The sequence below is a fragment of the Schistocerca piceifrons genome, chromosome X, assembly GCF_021461385.2.
Source record: "Schistocerca piceifrons isolate TAMUIC-IGC-003096 chromosome X, iqSchPice1.1, whole genome shotgun sequence".
Taxonomy (NCBI): Eukaryota; Metazoa; Arthropoda; class Insecta; order Orthoptera; family Acrididae; genus Schistocerca; species Schistocerca piceifrons.
In genome coordinates, this window is record NC_060149.1 from 290,000,243 (window position 1) to 290,020,754 (window position 20,512).

The window sequence follows — 20,512 nt, forward strand, 5'->3', positions numbered from 1 at the left end:
GAGGTGTTATGAATACAACTGTACAGTGCTGTACCTAATGTGGACATCTCGAATACTTGTTGATTGTTCTGGACATTGAAATAAGGTTTTTCAATTAATGCTAGCCTCAAAAGGGCTCAGTGATTTCTTGTGTGCATATTAATCACAGTTTCTGGGTGAAGAGATGCTATAGGTACAAGAATCATTTGAAAGGAGTGTTGACCTAATTTTAATAGATATCTAAGGCTATAGAAAATATTACCACAATCATATAACACTAATGTTTGTAATTAACCTTTTGATCAACAAGGATGACATCTGTGATAAATCTGATCTTTAGGAAATTATCAATGCACAACTAATTTATTTCCATTGCTTTCTGCTTTACTCACAGACCCATTACACAGTCTTTACATAAATATACAGGATGAATTGCAGGCAGCTTTCACTCTCTCATTTCCTTTGATTAATGGTTATTTTTGGAAAATGTCTAACTATGAATATTAATATATGTTAAATTATTTTACTCTTACATTTGAGATCTTTCAGTTTCCTCTAAGTAATCATAAATTAATACAGTGCCCATACCTTTAAAACTGACAGAGGTTTTGTAGTTCCACAATTAGGGAGTACAGCTGTTTTAAATATTTTCTCATGTTTGTTTCTATTGGCTGTGCTAAGAGCTGCATCTCCTGAAAGTAGGCACTGCTCAACCCATCTGTCTCTTCACTACTTTAATATTTCTCTTATTGGTAATTTTTTACTTCATTGTATTTTTATATTCTGTATGAAGGAGTATTAAAACATACTGAAATAGTGTATGAAAATAAAATATAATTATCATAAAATATCCTGTATCATATTCACTGTCAACTTTTGATAAGAAAAATACATTTAAAGAATTAATGAGATCTAGCCCATTCCATCATTGCAAATTTTATAATTTTGCAGAAATTCTTTAACTATTGTGCCAATAACGACTGGGGTAGTCACTATCTGACATTTAAAAAAATCTATGTTAAAGCTGCTATTTGTTAAATGTGTCTTAAAATTATCTCTAGTAAAAACATTCCAAAGGTAAAATAGTCCCCTATTCGGGTATCTGTGCAAGGACAGCTCAGAATAAAAATAAATCTGTCATTCTGTGGGTCGGAGCATGTTAAATCCCATAAGAAAACTGATAGGTTAATGTGAGATGTAATGAGAATTAAGTGTGGCAGAAGGATGAACAGGAATGCAGATGAGATGCTATGAACAACATACTGAAGGCAATATCACAGCAATGACAGAGACAAAGCCAACACCCAGCACAGTAGTACAAATTCACAAACCTACTAGGTCTGATAAGGATGAAGAGATTGAAAGAATATATGCTGAGATAAAAGAAATTATTTAGATGGTTAACAGAAACTGTAACATTGCAAAGTGAAGTTGCACATACTATTTTTATACTCCGCTTAAATGTTCCATATACCCAAAACAGCCAAAATTCCATTTATATAATATTTTACAAAAACTTATTATTCATGGTATAGTTTCCAGTATGCTGACACTAGTGGCAAATTTAGTTTTGTTTGAAATCTTGCTAGTTACAAGAAATTGGTAACTTTAATGTTGAATGCTAGCATGAAAACGTGCACGTACGGGATTGTACAGGAGCCCGATGTCAGTTTGTGGGATGGAGTTCCATGCCTGTTGCACTTGGTCAGTCAATACAGGGACAGTTAATGCTGTTTGTGGATGATGCCAGAGTTTTTTTTCCGATGATGTCCCATATGTGCTCCATTGGAGACGGATCTGGTGATTGAGTAGGCCAAGGCAAAACATTTCAACACTTTGTGGAGTATTTTGAATTACATGTGGGTGTTGGAAAGCACTCCCTGGAATGCTGTTCATGAATGGCAGCTCAACAGGTCCAATCACCAGTTCAATGTACAAATTTACAGTCTGGGTGTGTGGGATAAACAAGAGTGATCCTGTTGTCATATGAAATTGCAACACAGTCCATAGCTCCAAATGTAGGTCCAGTGTGTCTATCACACAGACAGGTTGGTTGCAGACCCTCAACTGGGCTCCAGCAAACCAACACACAGCCATCATGGAGCCAGAACCAGTTTTCATCAGAAAACACAACAGAGCTCCAGCTTATCCTCCAGTGAGCCGTCACTTGACACCACCGAAATCGCAAATGGCGTTGGTTTGGGGTCACTGGAATGTACACTACAGGACGTCTGGCTCAAAGCCCTCCTTGAACCAACTGATTTGTAAACAATTTGTTGTGCCACTGTGCTACCAACTACTGCTCAGATTGCTGTTGCAGATCCAGTATGATGCACCAGATACATATGCCAAACATGATGGTATTCCATCTTGGTAGTACCATGTGGCCATCCATTGCACTGTCTTCTAGTGACCGCACATTCTTATGACCGTCGCTGCCAGCAATCTTGTACAGTGGTTACATTCCTGCCAAGCCTTTCTGCAGTATTACAGAAAGAACATCCAGCTCCTTGTAGCCCTATTACACAATCTCAATCAAACACAGTGAGCATCTTTGTCACCTTAAAGGTATTCTTGACTAGCATCAATTCTCCATATCCAATCTAAAAGGTAACTAAAACTCATGATCATTACAGTGTGTAGTTAAAGCCAACCTGATTTGCATCTTCACAGTAGCCCTTTTTAGCACCACTCTTGTACGACTGCCACAAAATCTGAATATACATCATCTTTCAAATGTAGGAACATGTCTACCAACTTTCGTTTGTTGCACAACTCCTTCTCGATGTTGTGATCTCTCTCTCTCTCTCTCTCTCTCTCTCTCTCTCTCTCTCTCTCTCCCCCCCCCCTCCCCCCCCCCCCCCCCCAATCAGTGTAACTAACTCAAAAATACCCTACTTGCAGATATAAAATAGATATCTAAAATCTTGTGTGAGCAGAAAAGTAATTTATAAACTGACGGAGAAATATGCTGTACAGTGTCTCCATTACTTTCAGAAGGGTTCTGGTGACCCCATGTTGTGGTACAGAAGCACATGCACAATGTTTGTGCACCTAAAATCTGGTCTGAGGTATAAAATTAGTTTTACATTATTTCAATTTCACATAAAATTTTACTGGCCCATGAAGTTCTTTTCATATGAATGACATGTCCTGTTTTGGCAGAGAAAAGATGGGAACAAGAAGAAACATGCTCCTGTTTAAAAGACTCTGACCGAAAAGCAGCACACCAGCTGCCTCGTTCTACCTTCCTCAGCACCTTTAAAAATTTTGGCTTGGAAACATACTTGCTCTTTTCTATGCTAAGAGAGGAGGAGACAATGGCAGTGGGAAAGAGACAGAAAATTAATAAATACTGGAAGATAGCAGACAGCGGTTGTCATATAGGAAGTGCAAAAGAGACAATGGAAGCGTGAGAGAAAAAGGGGGACACAGTGACAGTGGAACATAGTTGACAGTGAGAGGACAGTGCTAGGAAGAGAGCGAAGGAGACTGTACCAGTGGGATATGGATAAAGAGAAGGAGAAAGTGGAAGTGGCAGAGTGCCAGTGATAATGAAAGACAGAGGCTATGACAATGACAACAAGGAAGAGAGAGAGAGAGAGAGAGAGAGAGAGAGAGAGAGAGAGAGAGAGAGAGAACAGCAGTGGGAAGGACTGAATGAGATAGTAGCAGGAGGACAGAGCAAGAGGGAGACGGTCACAGTGAGAGGAGACAGTATTAGTAGGACAGAATGAAGAAACTGTGGCTGTGAGACAGGGGACAGGGACAGTTAGAGAGACAAAGAGATAATGACTGTGAGTTGGGCTGAATGAGTGAGAATGGGAAAATGGGAGTAGAGGGGTACGAGTGACTTACAGCGATGAAGTAGTGGGTGTGAGCAAGTTATAGTTAGGTGAGTTGCATATTAAAAAAGACTGTGAATATGTGCATTATGTACACAAGCTAAAATTTTTAAAAGCACTAACGAAGGTAGAACAGGGCAGCTGGTACCACGCTTTCCAGTCAGAGTCTTTTAAAAAGGAGCATATTTGCCTTTTTTGTGCTCTGATAAGATCATTTTTCTGGACATGTGAGTGTTTCATCACAATATATGTTCCTATACTGTTACAAAATCTCTCTCACCATAGTGACTGTTTGTCTTATCTAGTTGAGTTTTTGTTCTGTGGATTACTCACTACAAAATTTAACATCAATCACTCACTGTTTTTTTCTGAAACCCTGTCTCTCTTCTCTGCATTTTATTATTGTTTTTATTTCTTTTTTCTAAAATTAAAAATAAGCTTTATCAAGCTGTAACTTACCCTTGCCAAGGCTTGAAATCCAGCATCAGTGAACTGTGAACAGCTGGATACTTCAAGTGTACTGAGTTGAGGGCACTGTGTTGCCAAGACAACAAGAGATGCATCTGTTAAATGAGAACATCCTGACAAACACACATAGTGCAGTTTGGGACAGTTTTCCGCTAACTGCACTACTGCTTCATCTTGCAGATTCTGTAATAAGAAAATGTCAAAAATTCAGTGAACTTTGTTTCCAGTGTAATAAATGAACACATTTTGAATTATTACACTTGCTATCAAACTCACATCATAAATCTTTTCTTTTATTGTGTCAGGTTAACTCAAATAGTGTGTGGGATAATTTAGGCCATGGAGAACAGAGGTTGTATTGCTGATATATAGACTTCAGTTGGTACATAAAATGACAGTTTTTTAGTTAAGTCAGAATGTAATACGCAACTAACTCCTAGGTGCCAAAATTTCACTTAGGTAAGCACCGACATGCAAAATTGTAGACTTAAATTTTACATTAAATATTCAAACAGGGAGAAGTAGAAGTGAACTTACTGGACAAATACAAATAGAGAAAATTGTACTATTGGAAGGAATGAGGGAGGGAGGGGCTCTTACAAACACTAACTGTAGTAATTCAGGTGCAATATTTTTTAAAAGAGTCATCAAAAATGGTGTGTATTGGTTGTGGTGGAGTAGTATCAGGTGGTGTGGGTTGAGGGTGACGGGGTGGGAGGCAGGGAGACGGACTGGAGGTGAGTGGCTAGCAGCACACAGGGAGGCAGCTGGTTTGCTGGCTAGGAAAGTGGGAGGGAGGAGTTGCAGATATATGGGCTTGGCATGTAATGCAGAATTGTAGGGTCGTGTGTGTGTGTGTGTGTGTGTGTGTGTGTGTGTGTGGTCTCAAGACTCACAAATAGTGACATCCCTATCAAACAAGCAGTGGGAGAGAGGCAGAGGCAGAGGCAGAGGCAGAGGCAGAGGGAGAGGGAGAGGCAGAGGCAGAGAGAGGGAGAGGGAGAGGGAGAGGGAGAGGGCAGAGGCAGAGGGAGAGGGAGAGGGAGAGGGAGGAGAGGGAGAGGGAGAGGGAGAGGGAGAGGGAGGAGAGGGAGAGGGAGGAGAGGGAGAGGGAGAGGGAGGAGAGGGAGAGGGAGGAGAGGGAGAGGGAGGAGAGGGAGGAGAGGGAGAGGGAGGAGAGGGAGAGGGAGGAGAGGGTGAGGGAGGAGAGGGTGAGGGAGGAGAGGGTGAGGGAGGAGAGGGTGAGGGAGGAGAGGGAGAGGGAGAGGGAGGAGAGGGAGAGGGAGGAGAGGGAGAGGGAGGAGAGGGAGAGGGAGGAGAGGGAGGAGAGGGAGAGGGAGAGGGAGAGAGAGAGAGAAGAGCAATGAAAGAAGAATGTGAAAAGTAAGAGGTTCCTGTTAACTGAAATAGCAAGTTAAGAGCAAATCACGTATTCACAAAATACTTGAAAGTAACGAATTTTAGCAAATTACGTTGTTTGGAAGACATTGTGCCCCCCTGATGTACTATAAACAAATGCTTCAAATTCTGAAAGGAAGAGGACTGAAATGAAAGTATTCCACATGTTGTTGTTGTTGTTGTTGTTGTTGTGGTCTTCAGTCCTGAGACTGGTTTGATGCAGCTCTCCATGCTACTCTATCCTGTGCAAGCTTTTTCATCTCCCAGTACCTACTGCAACCTACATCCTTCTGAATCTGCTTAGTGTATTCATCTCTTGGTCTCCCTCTACGATTTTTACCCCCCACGCTGCCCTCCAATACTAAATTGGTGATCCCTTGATGCCTCAGAACATGTCCTACCAACCGATCCCTTCTTCTGGTCAAGTTGTGCCACAAACTTCTCTTCTCCCCAATCCTATTCAATACTTCCTCATTAGTTATGTGATCTACCCATCTAATCTTCAGCATTCTTCTGTAGCACCACATTTCGAAAGCTTCTATTCTCTTCTTGTCCAAACTATTTATCATCCATGTTTCACTTCCATACATGGCTACACTCCATACGAATACTTTCAGAAATGACTTCCTGACACGTAAATCAATACTGGATGTTAACAAATTTCTCTTCTTCATAAACGCTTTCCTTGCCATTGCCAGCCTACATTTTATATCCTCTCTACTTCGACCATCATCAGTTATTTTGCTCCCCAAATAGCAGAACTCCTTTACTACTTTAAGTGCCTCATTTCCTAATCTAATTCCCTCAGCATCACCCGACTTAATTAGACTACATTCCATTATCCTTGTTTTGCTTTTGTTGATGTTCATCTTATATCCTCCTTTCAAGACACTGTCCATTCCATTCAACTGCTCTTCCAAGTCCTTTGCTGTCTCTGACAGAATTACAATGTCATCGGCGAACCTCAAAGTTTTTATTTCTTCTCCATGAATTTTAATACCTACTCCGAATTTTTCTTTTGTTTCCTTTACTGCTTGCTCAATATACAGATTGAACAACATCGGGGAGAGGCTACAACCCTGTCTCACTCCCTTCCCAACCACTGCTTCCCTTTCATGTCCCTCGACTCTTATAACTGCCATCTGGTTTCTGTACAAATTGTAAATAGCCTTTCGCTCCCTGTATTCCACATATCTAGTCGAAATCTTAAGGCAAGTTTCTGTAAGTTATTGCTAACTATAAATTTGCCAGCAAAGAGTGTTAAATTAGACTGGAGGATGAAGCGTGCAACCATTTTGCAGTGTTGATTCAATGAAAAGAATGCTGTCCCGTTCCATGAAGTGATGAGGAGCTATCTAGAACTAAAGAAACTGCAGTTGCAGTTATCAAATAGTGGTAGTTATTTGTCTCCCACTCTCGGATGTACAAGATCTGAGAAATTAGTTCCAGATGTATGATCAGATCTAGGTATCCAATGGACACAATATTTCAGCAGCTGACCTCATTAGGTGAGCCTATTAACTAATTGCTAACAGATGGTTACAGGTCTTTACATACATACGCCCTTTCATTTGCCTCTCATGATGGCTGAATACCAGGGAGCATATTCAATGCTCCACAGAAGATTTGTGTTCATCTGCACATCCAACAGTGCCACAACGAGTAACCACTTGAGCTCTAGCTGCTCAAGGAATCTGTCACTGTTGCTGGGTACATCTTTGTACCTTTTAATTAAAAAGCAAAAAGAGTTATTCAGGATGATAAAAGCTCTGTGGCTGCTCATCAGCAGTCAGTTCATCAGCACAGAACATGATGCCAAAACACTGTGCCGGTGGACACAAATATCCAGCTATATACCCATGAACTAATACGAGCTCTATGCTGGTAGAAACTGAAAACAAATTCTTGATCTGTCATTCAAATATTTCATTTTAATCACAACAGTATATTCTTTTTTCTGATTACATCTTTTTTACCATGAATGACTTGCACAATTATTTTTAAGGTTTCTGTAGTTTGTAAATAACAGAGCCCCAAAATAATAATCTTGTATCGTACAACAGCTCTACAAAACTCTGGAATATAATTTTTAAATAGTTCTTAAAATTTCTGCAATTTGAAACAACTAACATTTGGTGGAGGGAGAACTTGTCAGACACACCAAATGTGGTATTTCAGACTGAGGTTTTCAAAAGTCCATAAATACTTGGCCAGGCACTTAGTCACTCTACAGTTGACACTCTTAAATCAAGCACATTCCAGACATATTGCAATAAAATGCATGTAACAAGTACTGATGATCCGTACACCAATACTGTACACTGTCTGTTTTGATGGAACAAAGTTTTGATGCAGAGGTTCCTCATAACCAGAACAAACTTGAATAAAACAATTGACCTCCAATGACCCTCATGAACTAATGAAATGGTGCTTGTAACCTTGAGCATGTTTGAACACTGTAGCGAGCTCCACTCTATTAGCAACATTCAAAAAGAAATGATCAAGAGGCTATTAAATGAAAACTTCTGAAGGGATTGAAATGGTATTGCCAACAGAAGAAGGTGGTTCTATAATAGTGCTGTGCCCCTAACTGGCTAATAAAGGAACATGGATACACACTCAGATGACAAGAGACTGAGGACGTGCACGTGTCAACAGTGTACTATACGGAGTAGCACTGAAATGGAAAATGGAGAGCGAAGGTATGTAGTGTGTTTGCTTACAGCAGAAGGAGTGCAGGGAACAGCAATTCATCAAAGAATGACAAGTGTACAGAGAACACTGAATATCTGTTGCAATTCACTCAACAATCCTACCTCTGTGGCAATGGCTGGCACTAACTCTCCGGTCTTCAATGATAAGGACATCCATCTGCTGGACAATGGTATCATTAATACAGTGAGATGTTCAGGACTGTGCATCATCAGCCAATGACATCTGCCATTCATTGAGTCACTTGTGCCACACCTTGACCCTTGCAACAAGTATGCAGTTTTGTTCATACAATTGTGTCCTCCTTTGATTAATTTCTGTTCCTGGCACTCCTTCAGCTAACACAAAATGCACTACACTCCTTTGCTCTTCTTTTGTAGCCTCTATTTCACCATTTTCAGCACTACTGAGTGAAGTGTACAGTTAAATGTTTGCACATGCTCACTCTGTTATAAGGTGGGTGTGGACCAGTGTCCCTCTACTCTTCTGCAGTAAGCATCTTTGAAACCCATTGTGCACACAACCTGTGATCTCCTATTCAATTACTCATGATTTCATGAACAACTTTTTGAGAAACTTCAGGACATCATTTGTGCAGACCATCACTGGTCACACATCAATCAGAATGAATATGCTCTTCAAGTTTTTGCACTAGTTCATCAGTCACTATGAATGGGTGTCCACTTCTCGCATCATCACGAATTTCCGGTCTTCTGAAAGTGAAATTCCATACCCATTTTATCACATGTTGCTGTGACGTAAACTCCCCTCTATACACTGACAAGATCTCCCCACAAGTCACACTGCCACTCGGGCCCTTGGCATTCAAGTAGCATATCAAGGTATGGTATGTAGTGTGTAGAGTGTTACCACTCATTCATTTTAGTGTGTGCAACCATACACAAGAGTGGTGCCAACAGTGAAAAATTCAATTCCCTGGTAACCTTAGTTTCCGGATATCCTTTGTAGATGGTTACAGTAACTGTGAGAGGAGTGTCAAGTCAAGTCAACAACACCTAACTCTGACTACATTCATTGTTTGCGAATTGCCAAGTCCCTGCTCCTCATATTATTCAGAAGGGAATGAGAAATGAAAAAAAATAATAGTAAGTTTTCTTTTTATTTCATGGTTTTACTCCCATATGTAGTGCTCTGTACAGTTTAGCTACACTTCTAGATAGAAAACAATTAATACCAATGACAAACAAAGTAAAAATTTTATAAAGTGTTGTCTTGAACAGGAAGAACATCTGATGTGACTGCTTGAATACTGAAGAATGTTATAAGCTCTTTGCATATAGTTGCTTGTGTATTTCTGGGTTATTTTCGAAATTCTAGATACAGTTTAAATCTCTTACAAGAGACAGAAACAAAATTATCTCTAGTCACAATCACCTTCAGCTGTGATCAGGAAATGCTTTCAGTTCTACATAATTCTTTTTTTTTAAAACTGTTTTCTACTACAGTTTAAAAATTTACATTAATTACAAAAGAATAAGGATTAACTTTACTAGATGAAAATAATAACATGGTTAAATCCAGTTAACACCTGCAATAAACATACCGTGCAACCAAAAAGGTTGATGACCTCAAGATTACGACAATGACTGGCGAGGCATGCAACTGCTTTGTCTGTCATGAGAAGGCAGCCCTTTGACACAAAGCTACGAAGGTGCGGGCATCCACGTGCCAGAGCTTCCACACCTGATAAACATATGTGTACATTAAGAACATCACTTTATCCATGCATTACCTTTCTGAGAACTTTTTTCCTTCAACATCTATTTTATATGAATCAGAAAACCACTACTGACATGCAATACAAGTTAAAATGGCCATTGAAAACATGAGAAAGTTTATCACTACTACTCACATTGCACTTCTCTGACAACTAATATGAATGGATTTTCAGAGAAGGAAAAATAAATAGATAATGAGTCTGTCTCACTAATTGATACCAGATTTCATGTATTAAGCATTGATAATGCTCAAATTTTATTTTTCTTTGCTTCTCTTATCTATTAAAAAAACTAATCAAGTGTGAACAACTTAATTGAAAAATAATTTTGCCAATGAACCTACCCTGAAAAAAACAATAAGATTATGATCCTGGAATTTACCATGAACCCTAATTCGAAACTTAAAAGACAAAACAGTTACATTATTAACTTAAAGTATGAAATAAAATGTGGATGTAAGCATGTGTAAATTTCAGTCAATAAAATCAAGTTACAAGTGCAACTCATTCATTGAATAATTAATTACATTTAAGGCATGTACAGACAGCAGAGAAAAAGTTCTAATAATCTGTAGAATGGAGATGGATGGAGGTTTACAGGAAAGTAATAGCAGTAAGAAAGATTTGATTGCCATTGTTATGTAATCCATCACACAACGTAACAAAACGTGTGCAATATTACAGTAATTCACCATGCTTAGTATTAGTTAAAGCTCATGGTGAGAGATGATCAATGCATATAATGTAACAATCTTTAAAATTATTTTCCTTGTATTCAACACACATACCATTTTCTGAAATCTGCTCACACCACGATATATTTATGTGAGTAAGGTTGCGACAACCTTCAGCAAGGCTTTTGAGTGATTCATCTGTAATATTTGCACAGGAACTCAAATCGAGGCGCTGGAGCTTTCCACAGTTTCTACTCAAAGAAAAGCAAGTGCTGCAGAAAAAACAAGAAGAAATCTGCATTAGTCCTAGTACTTGAAAGGATGCAGTTATCACTGTCATCATCTCAGTTTATATATAATGAATAATTGATACACAATTTCAATTTTTTATTCATATAAAAAAAAGGTAGTGAAGATGCAATTTTCTACTACTGAATCAGTTAATGCTAAAGTTACATACAATATACAGCTACTGAACTCCTGGGCACTGTGTCTCATTCTGCAACTTAACCAAAAACCTAAATTTACATTCATGCATGCAAGCATTGATTTTAACTTATATTATTGACATAATTTTCCACCTTAGGTAACTCTAAATACAAAAATTTCAAGTAAACACTCATTATTCTTCTTTTACTTCAAATAATTTGTAATTATTCCTTCTCTGGGAACATGAATATTGCCTGCAGCTTGTTTATCTTGGCTGTTTTCAGGTAAACTCATGGTTGTGACAATCCAACTTTATCAAATGGCAAATAGAGTAACGAAATTAGAACGTGTTCTGAGCACCAATAATAACTGGTTTTCAGCAAACACATACATTATTTTCTTAAGAATGAAATGTCATGCTCATTGGTCATACAGAAAACCTTCCAGCCTCCCAAAACCTCATACCACTTGTCTGGTTCATGTTTACTGACAGTGTCTCCATGATCTGGACCCAGGGCCAAGGCATCCTATCCTCATTCATCCATAAACTTAACACCTTCTCTTCTCTCCGCTTAATCTGGTCTTCCTCAGCCCAACGGGCCACCTTCCTGGATGTAGACCTTCACCACTCTGATGGCTGCATACATTCTTCTGTCCATATCAAGCCCACTAACCACCAACAATACATGCATTTTGACAGCTGTCACCCCCTCCATGGAAGGTGTATTTGCAGTGACAAGAATTCCCTAGCCCAGTACACTACCTGTCTCGCATAGGCCTCCACAAATTGGTACTACCCCCCAAAACCTAGCCTGCAAACAGATTTCCCACACCATATCCTCTCACACCCTAATCCAGCCACCACCCTGAAGAACTTCACCAGATCTTCAACTATCTATCACCACCCTGGAAATGAGGGGACAGCCTACCCATAATCCTTCCCATCCCTTCTGAAGTGGTATTCCACTTCCTACCTAACCTACATAACATCAGGGTCCATCCCTATACTACTCTCATTACCAATTCCTCGTCACTGGGGTGATATCCCTGTGGAAGACATAGGTGCAAGTCCTGCCTGATTCACTCCCCCGGCCTATGCTACAGTAGTCCTGTCACAGGCTTACCCTATCTACTCAGAGGTAGGGACACCTGTGAAAGTGGCCATGTCATATACCATCTCTGCTGCCATTTCTGCAGAGTGGCCATGACGACCAACCAGCTGTCCACCAGAAGGAATGGCCACCAAAAAGCTGTGGCCAAGGACCGAGTTGATCATCCAGTGGCAAAACATGTTGTTGAGCACAATATGTCCGAGTTCATGGGCTGCTTCACAACTCATGCTATCTGAAGCCTCCCCTCCAGCACCAACTTTTCTGAACTACATAAATATAAGTTATCTTTGCAACACATCTTTCACTCCCATAATTCTCCTGGCCTCAATCTCTAGTAATCCATTACATCTACACTCTCTAACCAACAGTTGCCTTCTCTCTATCCTGTCACCCCCCTCCTAATCCATGCCTCCACATCAACAATATTGTGTGTCACATGAACTCTCTGGTTCCAACACCCAAGTGTCACACGCATAGCCAAGGCACGTATTGCCACTTCCTCTCTCTACCGCATTCCTAGCCTGCACATCTGCGGCATCCCTCCAAGCCACCAGTAACTCCTCTGAAACTCTCTACCCACCCCACCTGACTCTACCCCTCACCACAGTCCACCTGCTGAACTGCAATACTGGCATTCAATGAGTGGTTTCCTGCATTCTTAAGTTCTTCAACATGCAGATTTAGATTGGTGCTATCCCTTTGTTCTGTAGTTCTGTCAGTACAGATACTATTGTGACAAGAGAAAACAGGACTTTCTAACAATCTATAAGCCCCATAAAGAGTGATAACTAGTATTTTTTGCTCTTTTTTACAAAATCACTGACAAGCATTTGCTATACCCATTTCTGAAGCCAGTTTGTTCTTTTAATTGGCTAAAGCCTTAAGTTTTTTTTAGACCCTTTGCAAGGATTTTTGTAAAAATCTTGATGATGGACTAATGGGCCTATAGTTCTTCATATTTTTGCTGTACTCTTTTTGTGGATTACAGGAAGCATTCTGCCAAGGGAAGTGCGTGTTCTCAAACACCCAGAATTTGACAAAAATGTGTTTAAAATATTTATCGCTCATCCCAAAAACAGAGGTATGACCCAGTCAAATGCAAAACTGTATGTTATACTATGAGAGACATTTGAATGCTCACCTATTCAAAGTCTAAGAGAGGAACTTAGTATTGCCAAATAAACAAAATAAAATATTTTAATTGAATCAACTGTGGGTTACTGGTGAAACATTGTTAATTAACTAAACAAACACTGCTTCAGCCTTGTTATATGAGTCTTACACACAGAGGAAAAAGGGACTAAATTCAACCAGTTAGAAATTTTAGAAATTAAAAAGCAGATGTGGTCATCACCACACCTATTATTAAATGAGCAAACCCAACTCAATTATTAACCTGTTTTAGATTATATCACTAAAACTTCGAGTCTCAATCCATCAGTAGATAAAAAGTTCTTGTCTGATGCATAACTTTATTCCCAAGTATGTTTAGTCATGTTAGTGTATTGCTGAATTGTGTAATTCCATATGTAATTTATTAAAAAATGGTGACTGAAGTAATTTTACATTAAGCCATGGATCGATACATTAAGAAGTTGAGATGACTATCTTTGGCTTATCATCATGTTTATTTGTGCATCATCATCTTTGGGAATCAGTAATGTACTTGAAAAGGGGCTTATAACCCAAAACCTAGGTTGTGCAGTAGCAATAACAAAATCTGTAAAACAAGGCACAAACAGTGTTTGTTCAGTTAAACAAAATATTGATACAACAGGACCAAAAACACATCTATTTATTGCTACATTTCCCCCTGCTTAAAAAACTATACTATCTGAACAACAAACTTTTTATACTGATTGAATAGTGTTGCACAGCTATCCAGTCTTCAAAGTGCAGGTGTGGGATTTCAGCGAACTGGTCAAAGCAAAGTGGAACAGAACAAGGTGCACATCTGACTAAAGTCACTTTTTCACATTCAGTATCACTTTTACACTCAGATAATCCAATATCAAATGTCACAATAATTACATTTTGCGATTTTTTTGTCATAACCAGCTTTTGGCCAAGCATGCCGTAACATAGTTTCACACTTTGGTGCAGAAAATTGATTGTATAGGACACAGTAAGGTCTCATGATGACATGACTACTGTGCAACTTTACTTGTGATGTTTCACATCATAGTCTTACAAAATTAAGTTTGCTTCTGATGTACAGCTTATATTACCTAAAGAAGTACACATCATGAGATTTGACAATATTTTGTTGTCATCAATGTGTTTTTTCTTCCTGTTTACAACATTGTTTCTCACATTGCCTACGTTCCTCACTCAGACCTTGAAAAGATGAACATTTAGATGTCTCTCATGGTAAGACATGCAGTTTTGCGTGCAAATGGCTCATGTCCACTGTTTTTGCAATGAACAAATTTTATTGTAAACACGTCTTCGTACGATTCTGAGTATTCCAGGTAATGAAGCATTTCCCTTGTGGGAATAAGTGTGAATGTTTTTCTGTCACTAGCTCTTCTACTATTTTAACCATTTGTACTATTATCTCACCATCCCGAAGGGTTTTTCTTATTCCATGTGTGAAATTGTTTTCCCCGCTTGTTCTAGTCTGTTTGTTCTCACTAATCTCCCTTATAACCATCTCATTACTCTTTCTGACATCTTCTCATAAACATTTTGTTTTGCTCCTGCAACATTTTCAGCTGTTCCCAGTATAATACCTGTTAAGACATCATTTCTCACATTTAAGCCTACAGTTTCTTCATTCTCAAAAACCTTAAACCTTTTTGAAAAAAGGGGACTTCTGCTGGACGTTCATGTCATTCTCGCATGATATTTCAATGGCGTAACTCACTGTCTTCTTCAGGTTCTACCTGAGAATGGTCCTTGGGCGGATCGAGTCCAGTATTTATGCCTCTACGGTGCTGGGTGCTCCCTAGTCGGTTCGCACCGCATTGAGTGTTCCCTCTGCAGTCCGTACCCACCAGACGTGGCTCCCATGGTCCTCTCTGGTCACTGGTGTTCCCATTGCCGTCTGCTCCCGACTCGGTCACTCTCTGGGTTTGCGGTCGCCATCTGTAGTGTCTGGTGCTCCGTATTCTGGCTGTTTCCTTGTTCTCCACTTCTGTTTCTTGCTGGGCACTTTGTAACTGGTCCACGCCACGTGGAGTGTTTTGTTTGTGGTCGACACCTGCCAGGCCTGGCTCCCATGGTCCCCTCTAGTCGCTGGTGTTCCGACCGCCGTGCACGCCCGGTGCAGCCATCCTCTGGGGCCATGGCCATCATTTGAGGTCTGTCAATGCGGGGTCAATTTTATGAGCAAATGGAAGAGGTGGCAATGGGCAACCCTTGATCACCAGTGGTTTCCAACTTGTTCATGGAAAGATTTGAAGAGGAGGCACTTACATCAGCCACATATCAACCCAAGTGCTTTTTTAGATATGTGGATGATACCAATGTCATTTGGCCCCATGGCAGGGAGAAACTAAATGATTTTCTGGAACATCTAAATTCATGCCACCCAAATATAAAATTCACAATGGAACTGGAAAAGGATGGACCACTCCCACTCCTGGATGTATTAGTCAAGAGGAAGCCTGATGGCACATTTGGGCACAGTGTGTACCACAAACCGACACACACTGACACGTACCTGCAAGCCAACAGCTGCCACCATCAGGCACAGAAAAACGGAGCGCTCAAAACTCTAGTCCACCGAGCACGTACTCTGTCAGACCCAGACAGTTTGGCGATGGAAACAGAACACTTACAGTTGGTGTTCAGCAACAACGGATTCTCATCTAGAGACATCCAGAAGGCACTTCGAGCTGCCAGTCAACCACAGGATCCAGTAGCAGAACCAGAATAGCTGAAGAGGGTGGCATACTTGCCATATGCTGGACCGATCTCTGCTAAGATCGGCAGAATTCTCATGAAACATGACATCAAGAGCGTATTTTGCCCATCCACTAAGATTGGAAAAATGTTGGGGAATGTAAAGGTTGACCTGGGTTATGGAAGCAAGTCATTTACAACATACCATGCGAGTGTGGAATGTCATACATCAGCCAGACCACCAGGACTGTGGACATCAGGTGTAAAGAACACCAAAGGCACACCAGACTCGGACAGGCAACCAAATCAGCCATAGCAGAACACAGTCTAGAGCTCGGTCACTTGAACTACAAGATTGTCACACAGATACCTAGATACTGGGGCAGTGTCATAAAAAGAGTCCATCAAGATCAAGATCACGGAGAATCTTGTCAACCATGACACTGGATATCAGCTCAGCATAGCCTGGGATCCGGCTCTTGAACTTCTGAAAACTCAATGCAAAACACATCAAGATTTCACAAGAAACAGGAGTGGGGACCAAGGAAACAGCCATGAGACAGAGCACCAGACACTACAGATTTGTCTTGACACTCCCAAAATGACGACCATGACCCTAGAGGACATCGATGTCAGGCCCGGACATCGGCTGGAACACCAACGATCAGAGGGAACCATTGGAGCTGCGCCTGGCAGGTGTGGACTGGAGACGGAACACTTGACGTGGTGCGAACCGATTACAGAGAGCCCAGCAAGAGACAGAAGTGGAAACCAAGGAAACAGCAATGAGACATAACGCCAGACATTACAGACCAGTTTTGACAGACCTCAGATGATGACCACGACCCCAGAGGACGACCGCACCAGGCCCAGATGGCAGTCGGAACACTAGCAACCAGAGGGGACCATGGGAGCCAGGCCTGGTGGGCGTGGACTGTAAAGGAAACATTCAGCATGGCACGGACCAGTTACGAAGCGCCCAGCAAGAAACAGAAGTGGACACCAAGGAAACAGCCAGGATACAGGGCACCAGACACTCTAGATGATGATCGCAACCCCATAGAAAGGCCGAGCTGGGTGCGAACGGCAGTGGGAACACCAGTGACCAGAGAGAACCTAGGGAGCCGCGTCTGGTGGGTGTTCTACGTGTTCATAGATATGTTTGCTATGGTTCCAGACACTGGGGGTTCCATTGGAAATCCTTCACTTAGTAAATAGAATTCATTAGTGAACTGAAAATAGTTCTGTTCTGTTATTAGAGGGAATTATATTTGGGGATGTTCTCATCTTTTTAGTAAGTTATTTCTGTTGGAAAAGTAACTGTTTATGCATCAGCTATTGATCCAACAGAAGTAGAAAAGGTGCCATAATAATCTCTGCAGATTTTTACACTTAGCGTATAGTGATGAAAGAAACATAATTTGGTGATGACAGACACTACTGACACATCATCTGAATAACAGAAAAAAACTGGAGTATGCAAGAGCAAAAAGATGATACACTAATAAAAAATGTGAAATTATTAACAAAATATCTGCCCATCTCTATTATTTACACACGCAAATTTTGGAAATATCTGTCAAGGCAGACTACTTAAGAATGCAGTTCTAACAATTGATGCTGCACTGATTCTTTGCACAATGCCTGGATAAGGACAATTTCATGAGCAGAAGCTATCTGAAGTCCAGTACGACACACACACACACACACACACACACACACACACACACACACACACACACACAGAGGTGAGAGTAGCTCCTGCAATTTTTTCAGTCTCTCTCTCTCTCTCCCCCCCCCCCCCCCCCCCCCTTTTGCATCCAGATGAAATATTCAAATTAATGCTGGGAAAATGCACAACACTGTTGAGCAATTTGGGAGCAACAGTATTTGCAGTAATGTATCTGTTCTAATGTCTCAATCACAACTGATGAAAAGTACAAGCAGAACTGTGTTCAGCAGCATTTGAAATTCATAAAATATCTCAAGAATAAGAACGCTAACAGCGCAGTGAGACAGCAGTTTATTGGTGAGGCACTAGCATCTTCAACTTGAAAAAGTGGAAATTTTTTTGTCACAAACAACAAATATTTCTATTATAGCATTCCACTTTTCAAGCTCAGCTGTCCTATTATGAACTGTCTAGTGAAGTATACTGGAAAGTCGGTTTCTGACAATATTCCTTTAAGACAGTTAACACATTCTGTTTTTAAATGAAGAAAAAGTGTCACAAATCAGATAAGTAACAGCTAATTATCCAGTGCATTTTATTCTAAATGAAACATCTGATAGTCTTTCTTAACAAAATGGACAATATCACCATTATGTGAAGTTTCATGTTGTTTTCAATTTTCTATCTCAAGTCTATGTTCTCCAAGTTACAACACATGAACTGCATCATGTACGCCATTCACACATTTTGTGAGACATTACAAGAGATGTAGTCATACTTGAACTAATTTGTATCTTGCATTAAGTAAACATTGGAGGAAAGAAAGGTCTCGCCAGAATACAATATAATATACAAATTACAGGACTTCCTTTGTCACTTGGCCCCATCACTAGATGTGGTACTTGCTTGAAAGCTGCAGTGTTCGTCTGTAATAATTTTCAGGCTGTACACAGACTTTAGATGCCTTGCCACATGATGCTTTAGTTGTAAGAAAGGCTAAAGAGATAGCATGTAAACAAGAAGTACATTTCTCTCTGGTAACCTCCTGAGAACACTGTAGCAGCAGTGTTTTGAATAAGAAGCACAGTGAATCATTTTGGTGGGTGTCAAAAATGTGTTTGAAGGTATTTGAAAACGGAAGCTCAACCAAAGTTTAGCCCCAAATGTTGACGTGGAGGGCATGGCAAAGAACAAATTGAAATTTAGATAGATGCAATAGCCCCACTTACTATAATTTCACTTTTTAAATCTCTTTTCTCTCTTCTGTTTTCTATCCTACATGTACTGCATCTAGTACAAATATCTGAAACTGCTAAATTCTTATCAACACTCTATTTTGCTCAACTTTTATTATTCAATTAATAGTTTTCAGACCACTAATGATAACAGTACAATTAGTTTTGAGGGAATATTTTCTTTGATGTACTATTACCAAAACCACGTGTCCTTCAAAATTTGTACCTGTTAACAACCATTTACTTTATGATTAACGTACCTTACTTGAAAGTCCTTATTCTCCTCTTTTGAATAAACATTTTACTTTTTCAAAAACTTGATATTTAAAATGTTATTTCTATTCAAAATTACTGTTTTCCACGACATTCAAATCTTAATATGTAACCCTTTCAAAATTCCAATGGTATAGTTCTGTAGCCCCAATTTTCCTATTTACAAAAATATACACTTTTACAAAAATAACATGTTAGTTGAAAAGATATTCCAATTAGGAAATTTAACTTTCCAGAAAATTCTTGACAGGTTTTGGAATCCCCAGTGTACATTAAAACTTCCTCCTCACAATGTAGTAACTGCCATTTCTGATTAGACAATTAATAACTAAGCCAAATTATTTCATTGTCTAATATGTATACATATTACCTACTTTTTCAGTCTTTTATATTATTATTTAAGATGTGATTAGAGAGTATTTCAACATTTTGTAATTCCCATACTACACACATCTTTATACAGGTGTCGCACACAATACTATAGTCAGCCATGGTTGAGCAGTTAGTTTGTATAGTTACCATGTGTTGGTCAGTTCTCACTCAAAAGTCAATACTTAAACTACTTTGACAGTTCCACATCAATCAGTATGATTCAGTTATCTAGCATTGAAAGAATGGAATTACTGTGTTAATTATCTGTGTTGCCACTTGTAAATTGTTGTTAGACCACTCACAGATTAAGTGAGTTGCTGACACATGTTGTTATACCTACCAAAGTTACTCCAGATAAACAAATGTGGAGCAAATTTTCTGGCAGGTTATCTCAGTATAATCTAAGATGCTGTTTTTACATATATTGTGGATCCATGGATAAATGAGAGTGGCATTAATCTCACTTTATATCCTTTAATCTTGCATCTAGCCACTGAGATGTCTTCATCCAAATGATATTCCTGTGGAGCTGTAGTACTGGTGCCATGGTCATCAGCCAATTTGCTCACAAATGAGATTATGCCGCTTGTCAATTCTTCTACATTAATTTCCAAAGTATGGACACCTTGCCCAATGCAGTGGGCTCTGAGAAGAGCTATTATCTGTATCTCTTTGCTGCTGCTTTTATGGCCTTAAGAGATGACAACCCTTTTCAAACACCTGTTAACCAACAGGTGCTTTAGAGTTAGCACTGGATGT

At 39.8% G+C, this 20,512-nt stretch overlaps 1 protein-coding gene across 6 annotated transcripts in view; it reads right to left on the reverse strand.

The window, feature by feature from the left end:
- Window positions 1–20,512, reverse strand: part of LOC124721389 (F-box/LRR-repeat protein 20) — a 288,331-nt gene that overhangs the window by 12,910 nt on the left and 254,909 nt on the right. For all 6 annotated transcript variants that reach the window (XM_047246325.1, XM_047246326.1, XM_047246327.1 and 3 more), the window contains 3 exons: window positions 10,929–11,086; window positions 9,967–10,106; window positions 4,284–4,475 (listed from right to left, as the gene is read on the reverse strand). In XM_047246325.1, coding sequence (XP_047102281.1) covers window positions 4,284–4,475; window positions 9,967–10,106; window positions 10,929–11,086 — 490 coding nt within the window. The remainder of the gene's footprint in view (window positions 1–4,283; window positions 4,476–9,966; window positions 10,107–10,928; window positions 11,087–20,512) is intronic.